The sequence below is a fragment of the Saccopteryx bilineata genome, chromosome 6 (genome assembly GCF_036850765.1).
Source record: "Saccopteryx bilineata isolate mSacBil1 chromosome 6, mSacBil1_pri_phased_curated, whole genome shotgun sequence".
NCBI classification, from domain to species: Eukaryota; Metazoa; Chordata; class Mammalia; order Chiroptera; family Emballonuridae; genus Saccopteryx; species Saccopteryx bilineata.
Genome location: NC_089495.1, coordinates 204,927,223 through 204,947,129, shown reverse-complemented (window position 1 = coordinate 204,947,129; position 19,907 = coordinate 204,927,223). Strand labels below are relative to the sequence as shown.

The window sequence follows — 19,907 nt, the reverse complement described above, 5'->3', positions numbered from 1 at the left end:
CGGTTAAGAGACTTGCCCAAGGTCATAACACTAGTAATTGGCAAAGCCGAGACTCAAACTCAGGCAGTCTGTCTTCGAAGCTCATACGATACTGCCTCCCTTAAGAGTGATGATTCATTTTAAAAATCATAACCTGCTTGGATACAGCATTCTATCCTCTGCTCTTTCATTTAGTTTTCACCAGCAGCCCAGGGAGGGAGGCCGTGTTTACCCCCATTCCTAGTGGAGGGGGGAAACTGAGTCTGTGAAAGGGGGACCTGACTTGCCTTGCTACGGTCACTCGGCCAGGTCAGCGGTAGACGGACAGGCGGGATTTGGGATTTTTCTGACTCCTAGTTTAGGGAACCCCCCCCCAGCCTCACTCAGCCCCCGAGCCCCCCAAACAGCAAGCCTCTGGCTGGAGGCGTTCAAGGTGTCTCCCCAGGTCAGTCGCTCTGGCTGGGCTCCCCCTGTTCGGCCGAGGGGTCCCAGGGCTGCCTCCGCCCGCCCCACCTCTGCTCACTGTCACGCAGGAGGAGCAGGAACTCCGGGGCTGGTGGAGTTTCCGACGGGGCAGGAAAAGGAACAAAGGAACTGCGCGAGGGGAGCGGGTGCAGGGGGTGGCCGGGCGGCTCGCAGGAGGAGAAGGGACACTGCACCATGGAATATGAAGTCAAGAAAGGGAAAAAGGTAGGTGGGAGGCTGGGAGGGATACAGGGCAGAGACGTCCCAGAGCCGGGCAGCAGGAAGCCTGGGGTGGGACTAACAGCTGGGTGGGGGGGCGCAGGGCCTGGCTTCTCACCTGCAAGGACCCGCCTTGCCTCGCTTAGGCGCTCAGACATTTGGGCTCTGAACTCCCTCCCTAACTTGTCTCCCCCGTTCTCAGTGGCCTCTGTTATCCCCGGACTCTACAGACAGCCACCTTCCAGGGGACCCCAGCCTGACAGATTCATTTGGGAGGTCCTCCCGACCTCCTTCCCTGGTATTCCTGGGGAGGGAATCCCTCCTATAGCTTCTCAGAGGGGACCAGACAGACAACAATGGGCCCATTCCCCCGCTCCCTCCCTCCCCAGAGAGAAGGACCTCTGTGGGAACCATGCTGCGCTCTGAGGCTTCCAATCCGGCTTGAGACACCTGCTCTGCCAGGCTCTGATCTAGCCTCCCCCACCCCACCCCACCATCTTTACACAGGGCCCGCTCCTAAGGCTGATGTTCCCGAAGGCTGGGCGCCGGGCGCCCATTCGGAGCAGCGTGAGCCGTCGGCCCCTGCACTCCATTCCCCTGTACCCCCCTGACTACCACATCGACCCCCAGATCCTGCTGTGTGACTATCTAGAGAAAGAGGTCAAGGTGCGTGCGTACAGAAGGAGGAGACGCAGTGGGCCCAAAGGGATCCTCAACCCTTGTAAGGCCCCTGGCTGGGTCTGAATATCAAACTGACAAACACAGGTTCACAGGAGAAAAGGGTGCACAGTTTATTCGAGTTTTATTATACATGTCCACGGGAGCCGTCACGAGAGAATGAAAACCCCAGGAAGTGACCAGAGCAGGACGCTTTCATACCTTTTTGACCAAGAAACGATAAATGTGTGAAGAATTGACAAGGCAGAGGGGTTTGGGCGAGGGGTAGTGAAGGGTGAAGAAGTAACAAGGTTTGTTTATAGACTCGTCTTCTGGGTCTCGGGTGACAGATCCCACCAGGATGGTAAGGTGTCTCCCTTCCTCCTGGTACAGGTACCCTTCATGTAGGTTTATTTCCTGTTTTCAGGGAATGGTGAGTGGGGAGGTCAGAGTGTTTTTTCAAACTCCTTCAGCTTAAGTTACTTTTAATAATGTGCCAGATTGGGGGTAGGCAGCATGTCCTGGACCCCATCAAGAGAGACGGTACCTCCCCCACACCTACCCTTGGCCGGGCCCATCTCACACAAGGGAGACTCGGGACAGAGGTCTGGGCAGCCTTGCCCCTGCCTCGTGCTGTGGGCCCTCAGCAAGTGACCTGCCCATGCTCAGTTTCCGTGTCCCCATCTCAACGTCGGGCCCAGAACTGACCCCCAGGGGGAGCCAATGGGGAAAAGCTCTGTGTACTAACAAGCCACACTTTCCCGTGAGATGTCACCGCAGTGATGTTGTTGCTACGCAGTGTCCAGGTTAAAGGAGCCCAGCCCTGGCTGGTTGGCTCAGCGGTAGAGCGTCGGCCTGGTGTGCGGGGGACCCGGGTTCGATTCCCGGCCAGGGCACATAGGAGAAGCGCCCATTTGCTTCTCCACCCCCACCCCCTCCTTCCTCTCTGTCTCTCTCTTCCCCTCCCACAGCGGAGGCTCCATTGGAGCGAGGATGGCCCGGGTGCTGGGGATGGCTCCTTGGCCTCTGCCCCAGGCGCTAGTGTGTCTCTGGTCATGGCAGAGTGATGCCCCGGAGGGGCAGGGCATCACCCACTGGTGGGCAGAGCATCGCTCCTGGTGGGCATGCCGGGTGGATCCCGGTTGGGCACATGCGGGAGTCTGTCTGTCTCTCCCCGTTTCCAGCTTCAGAAAAATAAAAAAATTAAAAAAAATTTAAAAAAGGAGCCCAGTTCGGCAAGTCCCAGGGCACTTAGACCCTTCAAAGGCTTGAATGCCGTTTCATGAACACCATGAGGAGCAGGGGAAAATCCTCATTACCCAAGGGAGATTGATATGGGCTTGCATATCAGATTTAGCAAAAACGGTTACATTTGCAATGAATATAGTGCTAATATACGTCCCAAATACTGCATGGGATTAAAAATACTAAAGTAAACAAACAAAAAACACTTTAAAAAGTATTTGTTGTCTATGTGAAATTCAAATTTAACTGGAATCTTGTATTTTATCTGGCAACCCTCTCCAGAGGGAAACGCTAACAAATAAATCCACTTAAAATGTGGGGACTGAAATTTCACACAGAACAAAAAGAAAAGGTTTGACTAGTGAATTAACCTAGAAGAATAAAAATGAAAACAATGAAAAAGGTGAATTCTTATATTGATGGAATAACATGTTAAGTGATAGCATCAACTTATAACAGAATAAATGAAGAATCAATTTATTGATTTGGGGCATTGTTTTTCTGACAAAAATGCATCCCAGTTTGTTACATCTATTCCTTTCCATTCGACTTCTGCAACAAGATCACAAAGAGGGTGAGTGACTTGCACAGTCAGTTGATTCTGGTGCTTGGGGTGGATGAACAGAGCTACTCAGGCCAAGGAGGAATTCACAGGTGGTCAGTTCTTTCAAGCTATTATAGTGACTTTTGATTCCATCGTAGCTAAATAGCTGTGTTCAGGCAATACAAGCTAGCAGGCAGTGTGTGGGCTCTGGTGTGTGGACTCGCTTTGCCCTTTCTAGTGATATAAATTGGCAATGTCATTTACCTTTGTTGTGCCTTAGTTTTCTCACTCTTTGTGTCAGGCTGAATGAGGGAGTGTGCACAAAGCTCTCAGGACTGTGTCTGGCTTCTGCGGCGGGCTCCATGACAGTTACTACCAGGTTCTCACTGGTAACTCAGATATTTTATCTGCACCGTGCCAATGAGGAGGTCAGGGTCCTCCACGACTTCAAGGTGACCTCTCTCTGCTTTTCTCCCACCCCTCTCCCCACCCCATCCCTGTTGGCCATCCAGTTCCTGGGCCACCTCACCTGGGTGAACTCCTCGCTGAACCCCTCCAGCCGGGATGAGCTGCTGCAGCTGCTGGACACCGCCAGGGTGAGGCTCCGAAGAGGGGAGCGGGCGGGGTCTGTCCCCTTCCCCCTCTCCCATCCGAGGCCCCCCGGGCACTCAGGAGGTCCGACCCACCCCGCAGCAGCTGAAGGAGCTGCCGCTGAAGACGACGGCGGAGCAGGACAGCATCCTGAGCCTGTCAGCGCGTTGCCTGTTGCTCACCTGGCGCGACAACGAGGAGCTCATCCTGCGGATCCCCACGCACGAGATCGCCGCCGCCTCCTACCTGCAGGACGACGCGCTGCACTTGCTGGTGCTTAAGACAGGTACAGCGGCTGGAGCCTGCTGGGGCCGGGCCGGGCCGGGGCCGGGAGGTGAACGAAGGGGACAGGAGTCTCACGTCTCGTGGTGGGAATGTGTGTCACCCAGGGCAGGAGCGAGGCCTGAGGCTGGATGAGGGGGAGATGGAGAAGGGATCCCCACCCCATGCTAAGACTAGGGTCAGGCCATGCTCCTGTGCAGGAAGACCGAGCCCGAGGTTGAGGCTGAAGACTGGGCAGCCTGACCCACCATCCCGCGGTCCCGTGGGTGAAGTTAAAGGGCGTGGCGAGGGGCGTGGCCGCAGGGCTCAAGACAGGGTGGAACTGCGGGCGAGGGGAAGAGTCTGATCTAGGGGCGGGACCGTATGGGGAACCGAGCTCGGAGCTAAAGTAGCGGGCGGAGGGCTTCAGCCCCTGCCAAGCTAGGGGCGGGCCTGAGCCCAGGGGCGGGGTTTGGGAAAAGCCGTAATCCAAGGAGGGGGCCCGAGATTAGGGAGAGGGGGAGTTTAGGGTACACAGGGGACAGACAGCCTGACCACCCTTAGGCCGTCCGGCAGGGCCTGAGGTTAGGGACGCCGAGGTGGGGTGGGGCAGGTGGGAATGGCCTGCGGACCCTCAACCAGCGATGGAGCCCGAGGCCAGACAAGAAACGCACGGAGTGAGGGCGGGGCGGGCCGCAGGACTTTTAAACTCCGGGTGGGGCCTGAGGCCAGGGGCGCCCTCGGGTCCCCCAGGTGGCCTCGGGAGGGCGCTCTCGGCCCGCTCTACTGCGGCTGACGGTCACCCGGCCTCTCCTAGGTCTGGGCGTGGACCCGGTGCCGGCCGGTGTAGACGCCAGCCCCGGCGGGGCCGGGCGCGAGCCAGGCCCGCCAGGTGCTGCTCCCGAGAAGCGGCGGGTGGGCACCACGGAGCGGCGCCACACCATCTGCAGCCTGGACTGGCGGATGGCGTGGGGCGGCGGCGCGGGCGCCGAGGCCCGGGCGGGGGGCGGCGGCGGCGGCAGCCTGGAGCGCCAGCGCGCCGGGGCGCGCGCGTCGGGCAGCTGGGAGCGGCGGCAGACGTTCAGCGGCAGCTGGGAGCGGCGGCACGCTGGCGGCGGCGGCGGCGCTGGCAAGCCAGGTGGAAGCTGGGAGCGGCGACAGGCGGGCGGTGGCGGCAGCTGGGAGCGGCGCCACCCGGGCTCCAACCCTCTCGACCCGCAGGACCCCAGCCCCGACGCCTACTGCAACCTTGTCATCCTGGCTGTGGCCAACAGGGTGAGCCCGAGGGCAGCCCGCGCCGGCTGCTCCCCGCCTCCCGGGCGCGTTGTGGGTGGGAGGGCCTTTTTCTTTCTGGCCCTCCCTAGGATTTTGGGTACTGTGTGCCAGTGACGCCAAAAGGCTTCTCAGCTCCAGCCCTGGACCCCTCCAGGACACTTTTTTCTTGCTGTCCCAGTGGGATGAAAGCTCAAAGTGACCTCTCTCTGCCTAGTGGCCAAAGTGGCCAAGATAGACTTACTCTAGTCTCTCCTTTAACCTTACTCCTTTTCCATCAGTGTCCACACTACCACAGTAACAATCACGAGGACACTAATCACCATCACAAAACCGAGAGCGACCCCATACCAGACACAGAACCAGCATTAACTTATTTCATTTCACAATAACCCGTACAGGCGAATATTTCAACCATCCCCATCCCCATTCTATAAAGAAGGAAACCGTGACCCAGAGACAAGTAACTTGCGCAAGGTCACACAGGAGCAGGTGGTGATTTCAACACTGGGACTCACGAAGTTCAGAGCGTGTTCTCTTGGGGACTGTGTGGGTCACCTAAGGCCTTCCTGCCAGTCTTTCCTCACCTACCCTCCGTCCACCCATCCTTCACATTTACCCTTGCTTTTATTCATTTGACCATATTTATTGAGCGCCTACTTGTGCTAGGTATTGGACTAGGTGCTGTGGATACAAGATAAACGAGACATATTGGTGTCCTCCCTTAGGGAGCTCATGGCCTGCGAACCCCTTCAGTCTCTGGGGCTTCTAAGCTTTTCCTCTGACCCAGGGTCCCCGACTCCTTCTGTATATGAACCGTTGAACAAAACGCGTGGTGCCAGTCCAGAGATGGATAAGAATCAGGAAACTTACGCTCTGGGGCTGACTCGCTCTTCCTTGATACACTTTCTCGCTTGGCTCCCAGTGCTCCCCATTCTCCTGGTTTCCCTCCTAAATCCTGTCCCCAGCTACTCCCTCTCAGGAGCTGCTCCCCTCCCCTTCTCTAAGCCTCTAAGGCTGGAGCGCTCCAGGCTTAGTCCTTGATCCTCTTCCCTCTGACACACACTTTTAATGGTCCCCTCTCGTCTTGGGACATTTAAAACACTGAGAGCTCCCCAAAATTTCTCTCTCATCAAATCTCCAGACATGTTTCTCCATTCTGCCCCTTCATTCAAAGGTCTAATGACATCAAAAGATGAGCTCCCAGTATTCTCCCCTAGAGCTGCTCCTGCTCCTATTGGCCCTATATTAAAAATATAATGCGCCTGACCTGTGGTGGCGCAGTGGATAAAGCATTGACCTGGAAACACTGAGGTTGCCAGTTCGAAATCCTGGGCTTGCCTGGTCAAGGCACATATGGGAGTTGATGCTTCCTGCTCCTCCCCCTTTCTCTCTCTCTCTCTGCTCTCTAAAAATGAACAAATAAAAAAAATATATATATAATGCAAGGCCCTGGCCGGTTGGTTCAGCGGTAAAGCATCAGCCTGGCGTGCGGGGGACCCGGGTTCGATTCCCGGCCAGGGCACATAGGAGAAGCGCCCATTTGCTTCTCCACCCCCACCCCCTCCTTCCTCTCTGTCTCTCTCTTCCCCTCCCGCAGCCAAGGCTCCATTGGAGCAAAGATGGCCCAGGCGCTGGGGATGGCTCCTTGGCTTCTGCCCCAGGCGCTAGAGTGGCTCTGGTCACAGCAGAGCGACGCCCCGGAGGGGCAGAGCATCGCCCCCTGGTGGGCAGAGCTTCGCCCCTGGTGGGTGTGCCGGGTGGATCCTGGTCGGGCGCATGTGGGAGTCTGTCTGACTGTCTCTCCCCATTTCCAGCTTCAGAAAAATACAAAAAAAAATGCAAACACATCTATTTCTCCCCACCCTCCATGGTCCCCAACCAGGCTCACACCCCATCTGTAATCTGAATTACGCAGTCACCTCTCACTGGTTTGACCCTTGCCTACAATCTGTTCCTCCACACAGTCAGAACCGTCCTGTTAACAATGAGGTCACATTATGTCACTGCTCAGAGTATTTCAGTGACTCTCCATTTCACTCAGAATAAAAGCCAATGTCCTTGCTATTGCTTATAAGGCCATCTGCCTTATGACAGTGGCTCCAGCCACCACCCCCCTTTCCTCTCTGGCCTCATCTCTGTCTCTTCTCTTCGTTCTTTATCCACTGCACGCTAGACAGACCGGTCTCCTTGTAGAGTGTCAGAGAACCGTGGGTTCCAGGTGGCTCACTGTGGCATCCCTGGCTCTTAGAACAGTGCCTGGCATGTAACAGGTACTCAGTAAATATTGAATGAGTAGATTGATTAAATCACATTATTATACCTTCCGATAGGGACCAACAGGGAAGCGAGCAGGTTGCAGTGATAATTAGGAAGAAAGTTCATCTTCCGTAGGAAAAGTGAGCTTGTGCCCTCTTTATCCCAGTGAACTGTGAGAACTTTAGGGTACAGACCTCATTCACCTCTTAGACCCCGAGCCTGGCCCAGGACCTGTCACACAACCGGACTAAAGCAGAATGTGTAGAATAAATAGATTAATGAGAAGTTGTTTTCCAGGAGTGTCGTAGCCTCTGGCCTCCCATCTGAAACATTGTGGCCCCAAGGAAGGAGGGCACAGGAGTTGGAGCCCAAACACTTGGGTGCTAATATGAACCAAGGTCACCCCAGCCTGCTCTATGAGCCTGGGCAAGCCATTGAGCCACTCTAAGCCTCAGTGTCTTTAACTGTAAAATAAGGACCCTCTCTTCCCTGTCCATTTTGTAGGGTTATTTTAGGGCTCAATCCTGATTTAATGATTAGCATACACACCCCCACCCCAAAATGCCTATCCTGGCTTACATTTTAATTTACACCTGAGCTTTTTTTAGAGCCACAAAATAAGAAATACCTTCATGGAGATGATTTCTTTCTCCTCTGTGGTCTTTCTGTGTCTCTTGCTGGGCGGCATAAAGAGGTCGATTAAGAAGCGAATTCGCCTGACCTGTGGTGGCGCAGTGGATAAAGCGTCAACCTGGAAACACTGAGGTTGCCGGTTCAAAACCCTGGGCTTGCCTGGTCAAGGCGCATATGGGAGTTGATGCTTCCTGCTCCTCCCCCTTCTCTCTCTCTCTCTCTCTCCTCTCTATAATGAATAAATAAAATCTAAAAAAAAAAAGAAGCGAATTCTTCAGATTTGCAGGCTCCAGAAAATTTCACCCAAGAACTTAAATTCCTTCCTTCTACCAGAAACTGAACTTGATGTATTCACCCTGCTTTCATTTTTGCCCTGGATCCCAGGAAGCTCATATTGAAATAGGGCATCTGGGAGTGTAGTAATTATGTTAAGCCTAAAATTTTTATATGCTTAATTCTTCCTCCTTCTACTAGGTATTAGGAGACCTGGGTTCTAGTTCTGGCTAATCGGTTTACCTCTTTTGGCTTCACCTTGCTACCTGTAAGCAACAACAAATTAGGGCTTATTTTAGATAAGCGTCAGGAGGGTCCATGAATCCGCCAGAAACTGGGGGGCGGGTGCATGTGTGCATCTTTTCAGAAAAGAAGGGTTAGAATCATCACTGGATTCTATAAGGGAGTCTGAGACCCAGAGAGTAGCCTTTTGGGTGGAAACTGTCCTCAAAGCCGGTTTATTAAAGGCCTTTGTAGGTGTGCGTGTGCCTCTGTGAGCCTCCTCGCACTGTGTTTTAGGGAGCAGGGGCATCCTGGCCCCAGGAGAGAGCCTGAGCTCTGTCCTCCTCCCTGGGCCAGGATGTTGCGGAGGAGTCCTGCGCCCTCATCTGTCAGGTCCTGCAGCTCATCTATGGGGACCAGACCATCGAGTGTGTGGACCGGGCCGGCTACCACTATACATCCACGCCCGAGCGGCCGTGGCTCTGCAGCCGCAGTGAGTACTCAGACTCCTGGCCGCCTCTCCCATGAAACATCCCAGAAGACCAGGGGAGGGGCGAGGCAACAAGACTCAGGGCCAAGGAAAGCCAGTTTAGGGGTTCTCATCTTACTGCAATTCCAGTGTGCTCCATGATACGGAGTTTTAAAAAACGTCAGCTTTCATGATGACCTCAAACCCAGCTTCTTCATAGCTGTTCTGGTTGTCAGATTCCGAGTGAGCCCCTCGCAGCTGAAGCTTTTCCCCCTCTCTCTTGTTTCTGGTGTCCCTGCCTTTGCAGAAAGCTAAGGTCGTGCGTTGTCTCTTTACCGAGCTGGCTAGTCCCATGAGGACAGTAGGTCAAAACCAAGCCCTCCAGGCCAGACCTTGAATGCAGTCAGCCTGGAATGGGACTTAGACCCGTAAATAACCATGATAAATGAGGCAGTTACCGAGCACAGCCATGCACCACACACAGTATCGCTGTGCCGGGTCTCATTTAATCCTTATTGCGGCCTCATCTGTCCTGTTTGCCACTGTATCCCGTAGGCCTTGCCTGGGGCCAGGGACATCACAGATGCTCAGGAAGCATCGTTTTGAATGGATGAAAGAAGTCTCTAAGACCTTTCGATTGCACCTTTACAGAGGAGGACATTACGGCTCAGAGTAGTCAGTGAATGACTCAAGTACACAGAGCTAGCAAGTGGCAGAGTCAGGGTTCAAACCCAGGTATGTCTGCTTCTGAAGCTTCTATCTGCCACAGCTCCATTCCCCACGCTGCCTTCTAGGCCACTAAGGGAATTTCCTCAGTCACAGCCCCCCTTAGCATGGTCCCTGTTTGCATAGTTCCAGCGACAAGGAGCTGGCTCTGTCCTTCTGGGGACACTCCCATCTGTAGGAACTGTGGTTTGGGGAACCTGGGATAATTCATTAACTGACACAGGGGTGACAGGCAAATATGGGAGATAATGCAGCAATTCTTCTGGGAAATGCATTTATTTGACAAGTATTTATTGAGCATCTATTATGTGCTGGTGTCTGCTAATCACTAGATTACAGTGCCGAGCAGAAACAGAAGTGGCTTGCCTTGCTGAGCTAGTGTGACAGTCATTAAATAGGTCCAGAAATACAGTGTAACCACATGTCGTGCTATAAGAGCCTATGATGAGGAACCTGCCCGGCCTGGGAGGTGCCCTCAGGGGAGTGTCCTGAGGGAGTGACATTGAGTGAGGATAGTCCCTGGATTCCGTGAGATGACAAGGTTAGGTCAAGAGCCAGTTCTCTGTCAGCGGTGCTGCTTTCTTCTCAAGGTTTTGAGTTCCTTCCCTCTCAAAGGTCTCTTTTGTCCCACCTCAAACACATACAGTTTACAAAATACTCCCTCACCTGTTTCCGTATCTGTTACACCCGAGACGCCCCTGAGGGTCTCAGGAAGGTGGGGCCCCCGTGTAGAGGAGGTTGAGGACCAGGAGATGGGAGGTGAGTTGCCCCAGGCTGGCTATGAGTCTGTGAGGCAGGGAGCGGGGGCAGGAGTCACGGCCAGAAGCTCTCTCATCACAGAGGAAGAGCTGATGTCCTTCCAGTGGCTTATGAGGCCACCTGTGTTTCAGCCACAGTCCCGCCCCCAGGGCGGGGCTGAGGTGGAGGCCTGAGGAGCCAGGGCTGCGGGCCCCCGCTCTGCTTCCTCTGACAGCCCCTCTGTCTGCTGGTCCCAGGTGAGAGCTGCAGGACCGACGGGACGTACGCCTATGACGCAGACTTCAGCTGCTGCAGCTCCTTGTGGGTACCGCTCTCTCCGGGGACCCCGCTCTGGCTCCCCCCCACACCTGTGCATAAACAGAGTTGCTTCCCTAGGCATTCTAGAGCCTGCTGTGGGCAAGATGGGGTGGAAGAAAGTGACCCCACTTTGATCTGTGCTGGGACCTGGGCCCTTGAGGGTGGGGACTAAACTGAGTTCCAACGAGCTCACCGGATCCACACCCCTGAGAGGCCTGGGGTGCAGACAGAACCCAGAAGGGGGCTCACGTGGGCCTGTGTTTCTCTCTCCCAGTCATCCACAACAGTGCCTGCAGGGTCCTAAAGGCGCTAATGCTGAGAAATCATTTTGCTTTTCTTTAGTTTAGGCTCCATGTAATAGGAAAGCCTAAAAAAAGGCATAGCTGAGGCGAGCTGGAGGCTTTCCTCCTGTCTCTCACGTATAATACGTAGACCAGCAGTTCCTGCATGGTCTTGCGGTTGTTAGGGGCCCGGGCTTCTCTTTTCCTCCCTCCTCAGCATGCGCTGCCATCCTTAAGGCCACCTCTTGCCCCGCGGTGGTTACGTGGTTACAGCTCCAGCCATCGGGGTACCGTGCCAGGGGCCTCTTTAAAGAGCTTTGCTGGGCCCTGGCCGGTTGGCTCAGTGGTAGAGCGTCGGCCTAGCGTGCAAGGGGTCCCGGGTTCGATTCCTGGCCAGGGCACACAGGAGAAGTGCCCAACTGCTTCTCCACCCCTCCCCCTCTCCTTCCTCTCTGTTTCTCTCTTCCCCCTCCCGCAGCCAAGGCTCCATTGGAGCAAAGATGGCCCGGGCGCTGGGGATGGCTCCTTGGCCTCTGCCCCAGGCGCTAAAGTGGCTCTGGTCGCAACAGAGCGACGCCCCAGAGGGGCAGAGCATCGCCCCCTGGTGGGCAGAGCATCGCCCCCTGGTGGGCGTGCCAGGTGGATCCCGGTTGGGTGCATGCGGGAGTCTGACTGTCTCTCCCGTTTCCAGCTTTGGAAAAATACAAAAAAAAGAAAAAGAGAGAGCTTTGCTGAAATTCCCACTGACAACTTAAGCTTACAGCTCATTGGCCAGCACATGGTCACATGGCCGCAACTAGCAAGGCTGGAAAATGTAGGATTTAAAAAAATAATAATCTTACCACTAAGCTCCACTGCTTCCCTGTAGGTCACGGAAGATGGTTCTGGGACAATGGAAAGACCAAGAGGCAGGCTGACTTTTTGTTAAGCATTTATTGAGTCCCGGCCACATGCCGGGCACTGTGCAGCGTGCTAGGAATGCAGTAGGGAACAGACGAGGACGAGAGCCGTGCTTAGTACAGAGCGGGCGCACAGCGAGCGAAGAAAGCCAAGGTCCCCGCTCTTGCACGGTTCACAGTCTAGCGCAGGTGACGATGAAGTCGTTATTTAATGGTAATAAGCATTAATCATAATAAGCACGAAAGAGAGAGGCTCAGAGTGCCAAGACAGGAGGGCCTCGCGGAGGCGAGGACACTTGAAATGAGACCTGGAGAAGGAGCATTCTGGACAGAGGGAACAGCAAGTGCGAGGTTCTCAAGCAGGATAAAGCTGGGCGTGTGTGAGAATCAGTCAGGAAGCCTCTGTGTCTGCGGCAGAGGCTGTGAGGGAGAGAGTGGTCAGAGAGCATGTTTGCTGGGGAGAGAGCTGGAAGTCCTTGCCAGCTCTGAGCAGATTTACAGGCTCTGTGACCACATTGGAGAGAGGGTCTAACCCAGTCTGGAGGGATCAGGGAAAATTTTCCTGAGAAGGCAACGTTTAAAAATCTAATAATGGCCTGACCAGGCGGTGGCGCAGTGGATAGAGCATCAGACTGGGATGCAGAGGACCCAGGTTCGAGACCCTGAGGTCGCCAGCTTGAACGCAGGCTCATCTGGTTTGAGCAAAAGCCCACCAGCTTGAACCCAAGATCACTGGCTCCAGCAAGGGGTTACTCAGCCTGCTGAAAGCCCGCAGTCAAGGCACATATGAGAAAGCAATCAATGAACAACTAAGGTGTTGCAACGCGCAATGAAAAACTAATGATTGATGCTTCTCATCTCTCTCCGTTCCTGTCTGTCTGTCCCTGTCTATCCCTCTCTCTGACTCACTCTCTGTCTCTGTAAAAAATAAATAAATTTTAAAAATCTAATAATGAATAAGAACTGGCTGAGGGAGGAAAAGCTAGGGGGAGAGAGACATTCCAGGTGGTGGGAACAGCATGTGCAAAGGCCCTGAGGTGAAGAGGTACTTGGAGTAATAGAGGAAAAGAGAGAATTCAGGGTGGCCTGAACACAAACTGCAAGAATGAGAAGAGGGTTGAGAGGCAGCCAGGGGCCCCAAAAAACGAGGGCCTTGAAGGAGAAAATGGGACTTGTGACGAGGTCTCAGGCCCAGAGCACTGATAGCTATACCCTCCCCTGTTCCGCCTACTACAGGGGAGGAGCCAGAGGGAGGTAAGTAAGGGCCCCTTTCTGCCTGTCCCTGCAGCAATGGCTCCCAGGACACATTTGAAGCGTGTTACAGCGGCACGTCCACACCCTCTTTCCACGACTCCCACTGCAGCGGCAGTGATCACAGCGGCCTGGGCCTCGAGCAGCTGCAGGATTACATGGTCACGGTGAGCGGGGACACTGGTGCACACAGCACGGGCGAAGGCCTGGAGATTGGGGGAAACGTGGGCTATTTCAGGGATCGTGAATAATCCTGGACGCGACTGAAGCATAGGACCCCAAAAGTCAGGGTGGGACATGAGGTTGGGGGGGGGTCTACTGAGGCCGGCTCGTTGAAAGGCCTAAACTAATGTCAGCTAGCATTTTCAGAGGAGTGCTGGGTCGTGTGCACCCTTAGAGAGGCTCTGGGCCTTTCGAGCAGCGGTGGGCTGGGGGTTGCATTGATCCCGGGATCAATCTTGAATGGTGTCCCACAGCTGCGGAGCAAGCTGGGGCCCGCTGAGATCCAGCAGTTTGCCCTTCTGCTGCGGGGCTACCGGATGGGGCTGCCCATCCAGGACTATTGCTCGGGACTGCTGAAGCTCTACGGAGACCGGCGCAAGTTCTTCCTCCTTGGTGAGCCCCCTGCCCCACCCCCTCAAGGGTCAGCCAAGGCCCCCGTGTGGTCTGTGCCATTTCTGGTCAGTCAGCAGGCTGGGAATGTTTATTCCTTCTCTCTCAACCACTGAGAAGGCCAAGACCACGAGCTCCACGGAGCATAGAGAGGAGACTGAAGTGCAGAGAGGAGAAGGGACGTGCCTGTAGTCACAGAGCCTATCAGCACACAGCCCTGGGATAGCCATTCACGGTCACAGCAGAGCTGGGAGAGGAATGAGGCTTCCCACCTTACCCCCTGAGGAAGCTGAGGCTCAGAGAGGCTGAGGAACTTGTTCAAGGTCCCACGGCTAGGAAGGAAGGCTAATAAAACAAGCGAGAAAGTTAATATTAATTTGTTAACCTGTATTTGGCCGTGACCATGTGCCAAGCGTCATCTCGTCAAATGGCCTTAGTTCTGGGAAGTAGAAACTATTATTTGCCCCCCTTTTGCAGATGAGGAAACTGAGGCCCAGAAAAGCAAAGTCCTGAAATCACATAGTAAGTCGTGACTGAAGTGAAAGGATCTCTCTCTCTCTTTTATGGGGCACTCCGTGTGCGCTAAGTACCTTACTTAACCCTCACATCCCTACGGGGAGAAGACGGGTCACTATGTCAATTTTACGCACCAGAAAAGTAAGGCTCAGAGGAGCCCTTTAACGAGGGTCACACAACCAAGAATGGGAACGGAACAATTGTGATAACAGTAATAACAGTAATAAGCTAACATGTAATGAGCACGTAGGGGGTGCGGAGAATACGTGTACGTCATCATTCTCTGGCTCTGCGAGTGGAACTTGTGGAAGGCCTCACCAGCCAGTGGGTGGCGGGGCTGAGACCTGAATTCAGATCTCCAGCGAAGGTGGAGAGGGAAAGGGGCTGAACCCCGAGGAGTGACCTGCCCCTTGGCCCGCAGGGATGCGGCCCTTCATCCTGGACCAGGACATCGGCTACTTCGAAGGCTTCCTGGAGGGCGTGGGCATCCGCGAGGGCGGCATCCTCACCGACAGCTTCGGCCGCATCAAGCGCAGCATGAGCTCCACCTCGGCCTCAGCGGTGCGCAGCTACGACGGCGCGGCTCAGCGGCCCGAGGAGCAGACCTTCCACCGGCTGCTGGCGGACATCACGCACGACATTGAGGCGCTGGCCCCTGACGACGACGACAATGACTACAGCACGGACGAGGAGTCTCGGGGCTCTCCGAGCGGGGCCGAGGCCGAAGACAACTATCTGTAGCCTACGGCCACTGCCCAGGGGGAAGGTGGGGAAGGGATGAGCAGCGGCCCTCCGTTGTCCCTCTTGTCCCAGGGCTCCAGGCTCCGCACCGCGGCGCCCCTCCTCCCCGGACCGCCCAGCTGTCTGGAGGCCAGGGGAGGGGTGGGGAGTGGGCTCCACCTGCTGGCCGACGGAGAAAGGACTCCCCGGAGCCGGGAGGCTCGGCTCCTCCCACTGCCCACCGCGGCGGGTGTTCCACGGGTGTGCTGCAAGCATTTTCACTCGTGCAACACCTGACTGTTCAGTCAGGGCCCTGGCCTCTGTGCCCTTAGACTGTCAAATAAAAAATGATAGCAGCCAACACGACAATAGCCATCCAGTGTGAATGATTCAAAATTATACTCATTTCCTTCTTGTCAGATTGGCAAAAAATATAGTTTTTGGGGGGTGCCGCCGAGTTTAGTAATTAGTTTACATGTGCCACGAGATGGAGAAGGTTGCAAATCGCTGCTCTAGGGTTTGAGAAGCTGAAGTTTGAGAGAAGGAGAAGGACTTGGAATCTCCGAGTCTCCGGTAGTATTCAAACCGACCGCGCTGAATCTGAGTGTAGAGGGTCTTCTTAAGGCTCTACGTGGCAGGTACCCCACCCCACACCCCAAATTGGATCATCGGTGTGGAGTAGAGGTTGTTCTCTACGGAGAGTTGACTCAGAGGAGGGTGATCGGGATCCCAGTCCCGGTCCTTAGACTACAGACAAGTTGCTTCTGCAGATCTTGGGTTCAGAGCCAGGCAGACCCAGGCACTGCTGTCTGGCTAGTGTCCCTGCCTCTGACCTCTTCAACTCTTGGTGAGGTGGGCCCCCCCTGCCTCACAGGGTGGTCGTGGGAATTAACACAGGTCAAGAGCTTCGTGCTGGGTCTGCCACGTGACAGGCGCTCAGTAAATACCTCTCCCACATCTAACTGTGTCTGACTCGGTTTCCCTGTCTCTACCCTGTGTGCGACAGCATGGGGACAGAGGTGGGATGGGCTGTACGGAGACCCCCCGAGGGAGCACAGCTTGGGAAGAGGAAAGAGAACTTGCCCCCCACACACGGCCCTGGTACAACCTGGCCTCACTCTCAAGCCCGAGAGGGAAAGTACCCAAGACTGCAGAGCCATCTCAAGGGTCTGGGGTAGCCAAAGAAATGAAAAGGCAGCGTTGGAGAGGGAGGGGAGTCGGCATAGGGACAGCAGGTGGCACAGCCTGGGCAACAGCTTGGGGGCCAAAAGAAACGAGCCCTGAAGGGGGGCCGAGACTTGCCTAGAACGACCTGGCAGTTGTGTTTGTCAAACGTCCGCGTCCTTCATGGCCAGACGCAGGGGACTTCCCGTGAGGTAGGTTCTATCACCACCCAATTTAAAGTAATTAATTATTATTATTAGTGTTTCAGGTCCAGACAGTTCTAGGATTCATCCTCAGTGTGTTGCAAGTGAGTGTCCCATCATCATTGGCCCGTGCCAGGCCCTTCTGATACTTCGCTTTGTTTTACGGCCCCTGCCTCCACCCCTCCCCCACACTCCTCCTCCCCACCAGGGCACCCACTCCGGTGTGTTGATTAACGTCCCTGGAAATAAAATATGCAATGCTTATGTGCGTGTTCCACTACCTAAATGGTATTGAGTAAGGATCTCATCTTGTTGCTTTCTTTAAAAAGGATTTTATTTATCAATTTTAGAGCGAGGAGAGAGAATGAGAGCAGAAGGGTGTAGGAGCTGGAAGCATCAACTCCCATATGTGCCTTGACCAGGCAAGCCCAGGGTTTCAAACCGGCAACCTCAGCGTTTCCAGGTCGACGCTTTATCCACTGCGCCACCACAGGTCAGGCTGGTTGCTTCTTTTCCACTTCATAATATGTTTTTAAGATCCACCGTGCTGCTTTAGGAAAATCTAGCTTCTTGCAAAATATTCCAATCTGAGCATCCACTGTGTTATGTATCCATTCCCTCAGTGACGGGCACACAAGTTGTTTCCAACTTCTTCTCTTTAAAAAAAAAAAAATGTTATTAAAAATTTACTTATTGCCCTTGCCAGATAGCTTGGTTGGTTAGAGCATCATCCCAAATCAGACATTGCCAGTTCGATCCCCAGTCAGGGCACATATAGGAACAGATTGATGTCCCTGTCTCTCTTTCTCCCTTCTCCTCTCTAAAATCAATAAAATAAACATTTTTTAAACTTCTATTTATTTATTGTTTTTGAGAGAGAGAGAGAGAGAGAGAATCATCAACTTGTTGTTCTACTTATCTATGCATTCATTGGTTGCCTCTTGTATGTGCCCCAACCAGGGATGGAACCTGCAACCTTGGCGCATCAGGACAATGCTCTAACCCAGTGGTCCCCAACCCCCGGGCCGTGGACCGGTACCGGTACCGGTCCGTGGGTCATTTGGTACCAGTCTGCAGAGAAAGAATAAATAACTTACATTATTTCCGTTTTATTTATATTTAAGTCTGAATGATGTTTTATTTTTAAAAAATGACCAGATTCCCTCTGTTACATCCGTCTAAGACTCACTCTTGACACTTGTCTTGGTCACGTGATACATTTATCCGTCCCACCCTAAGGCCGGTCCGTGAAAATATTTTCTGACATTAAACCGGTCCGTGGCCCAAAAACGGTGGGGGACCACTGCTCTAACCAATTGAGTTACCCAGCCAGGACCCAGCTTCTTCTTACCACAAACAACACCGTGATGAACATTTTTGTGCATCCCCCTTATGGGGCTACATGAACATTCCTTTGGGCTTTATATTCGAGAGTAGAGTTACTAGATCACAGGGCATATAGGTGTTAAATGTCACTACATTCTGCTGAAATGGCTTCACTAGCAACCGGTGAAGGATGCTGTCTCCCCCCACTGTCATCAGCTTTTATATCATCTGACTTTGTAATTTTTGCCTACAGATTGGGCGACAAAGTAGCATCTCACTATTGTTCTAACCTGTATGTCTCTATTAATCCGGAAATTCAGAGCCTCCCCTTCACTTGTCAGGCATGTGGACTTCCCCTTCAATGAATCGCCTGTTCGGCTCTTTGGCCCATTTTTTCCTCTTTTGCTGCTGTTGATTTGCAGGAGCAGCTTATACATTTCAGCTATGAGTCCCTTGTTGGCTGTTGATGTTCTAGATGTCTCCTCCCAATATGTGGCCATCTCTGACGTTCATCTTCGGCAGTGGTTCTCAGCTTTAGCATGCTTCAGAATCTCCTGGAAGGTTTGCTAACGCAGACTGCTGAACCCCACCCCAAGGTTTTGGCTCAATGAAGCAAGGATGAGGCCCAAGAAATTGTATTTTTTTACAACAGTTTTTAAATGTTTATTTTATTCATTTTAGAGAGAGAGAAAGGGAGAGAGGGAGAGAGAGACGGGAACATCGATCTGTTCCTGTATGTGCCCTGATCGGGGATCAATCCGGCCACCTCTGCGCTCTGAGACGATGTTCTAACCAACCGAGCCATCCAGCCAGGGCAAGAATTTGTATTTTTAAGAAGTATTCAGGTGATGCTGCTGGTCCAGGGACCACACTTGAAGAACCATAAGTCTATGTGCTTTCCTTGGGACAAATTTTGTTCCGTTAACAGATCCTTCATTTTGATGTTTTCAAGTCTATTTATCCTCATTTTATAGATGAGGGCACTGGACCTCAAGGAGGTGAAGTGAATGACCCCCAGGTCATGCAGTGATCTGGGATTTGAGCCCACATCTGGCTAACCCCAGAGCCCATGCTCCTGCCTGTCCCAGAGCCCAGACAGGCAGCCCTGCCCGCTGCCCTGTCTACCAGACTTTGGGATGTAGTGATCTCAGGCTGAGGCACTTGGATCTGAGTCTACCGGGAACCGTGGTGTGTTCCTAGCGAGGCAGCTGTAGAGGGAGGAGTCAGTTGGCTATTCAAGGCTGGGCGGAAGAGCTAGAGATCCTTCTTAAAGACCTAAGGCCTTTTTGCCTTAGAGAAGACCAAGCTCAGTTGTCCACAATCTTAGCCAGGGCACAGTGACAGGACTGCGGAGAGGCCCCGGGGCAGTTCTTACCCCACAGCTCCAGCAGTGGGGCAATTTCCCTCACGCCCTGAGGATGTCCCCATCACCCCGGAACTAGCCTGTTACCAAGGCCACACAACCCCTGGTTACTGAAGTCCAAAGGACCTGGCTGGAGTGGCCTGGGTTCTGGGCATGAGGACACTTGTTCCTATAGTGCCCAGAGAACCAGCCAGGATCACTTCCTATCATGGTTCAGTTCCTGGCACTGCAAGAGGGGAAACCCCCTGGGGGCAAGACAGCTGATTCCCAGAGACCTCGAGGGGTGGTGTCAGAATGAAACTTCCCTACCAGCTGGGTCCTCTGGGGACGGAACTGCCCCGTGGGCAAGTGGTGAAGTGAGTGAAACTGTCCTCACCCCTACACTAAGCCCCTCCTGTTTCAGGAAGCCTGCCAGTTCCTATTCCCTCCTGGCTTCCAGTGGTCCTTCACAATGGTGTGCTGGAGAGGAGTCCTGGGGCCACTGTCACTTGGTCACCAAACAGGTAGACAGCACCCATGCTGTGCCAGACACTAGACAGCTATAGAACAGACCCTGCCCACCGGGGGGCTCTGGGCCTGATGGGGAAGGGAAGTCCTTACATAACCACAGCGGAAAGTTCTCCGTTGTAAAATCGGAGAGCGAGAAACAGCTGTTTCTGGGAAGGTGGAGCAGGCTTTGCAGAGAAGGTGGCTGGGGAGCG

At 53.9% G+C, this 19,907-nt stretch overlaps 1 protein-coding gene across 4 annotated transcripts; it reads left to right on the top strand.

The window, feature by feature from the left end:
- Window positions 1–551: 551 nt before the first annotated feature.
- Window positions 552–15,506, top strand: CCM2L (CCM2 like scaffold protein). 4 transcript variants are annotated; one of them, XM_066235071.1, is made up of 10 exons: window positions 552–669; window positions 1,171–1,329; window positions 3,622–3,705; window positions 3,806–3,986; window positions 4,779–5,236; window positions 8,978–9,113; window positions 10,811–10,874; window positions 13,340–13,469; window positions 13,779–13,917; window positions 14,852–15,506. In XM_066235071.1, exons 1-10 carry the CDS (start codon window positions 640–642, stop codon window positions 15,169–15,171), a joined length of 1,701 nt encoding a protein of 566 aa, XP_066091168.1. In that variant the 5' UTR covers window positions 552–639; the 3' UTR covers window positions 15,172–15,506. The 4 variants fall into 4 exon arrangements, with proteins under 4 accessions (XP_066091168.1, XP_066091167.1, XP_066091170.1 ...); XM_066235070.1 differs by having other exon boundaries at window positions 3,803–3,986; XM_066235073.1 differs by lacking the exon at window positions 10,811–10,874 and having other exon boundaries at window positions 3,803–3,986; window positions 14,852–14,987.
- Window positions 15,507–19,907: the final 4,401 nt, after the last annotated feature.

Excerpts from the sequence above, each read along its gene's own strand:
- CCM2L (XM_066235070.1), top strand. The coding sequence starts at position 640 with ATGGAATATGAAGTCAAGAAAGGGAAAAAG. Across the intron at positions 3,987-4,778 it reads CTTGCTGGTGCTTAAGACAG|GTCTGGGCGTGGACCCGGTG; the intron begins GTACAGCGGCTG and ends GGCCTCTCCTAG. Across the intron at positions 13,918-14,851 it reads GCGCAAGTTCTTCCTCCTTG|GGATGCGGCCCTTCATCCTG; the intron begins GTGAGCCCCCTG and ends CTTGGCCCGCAG.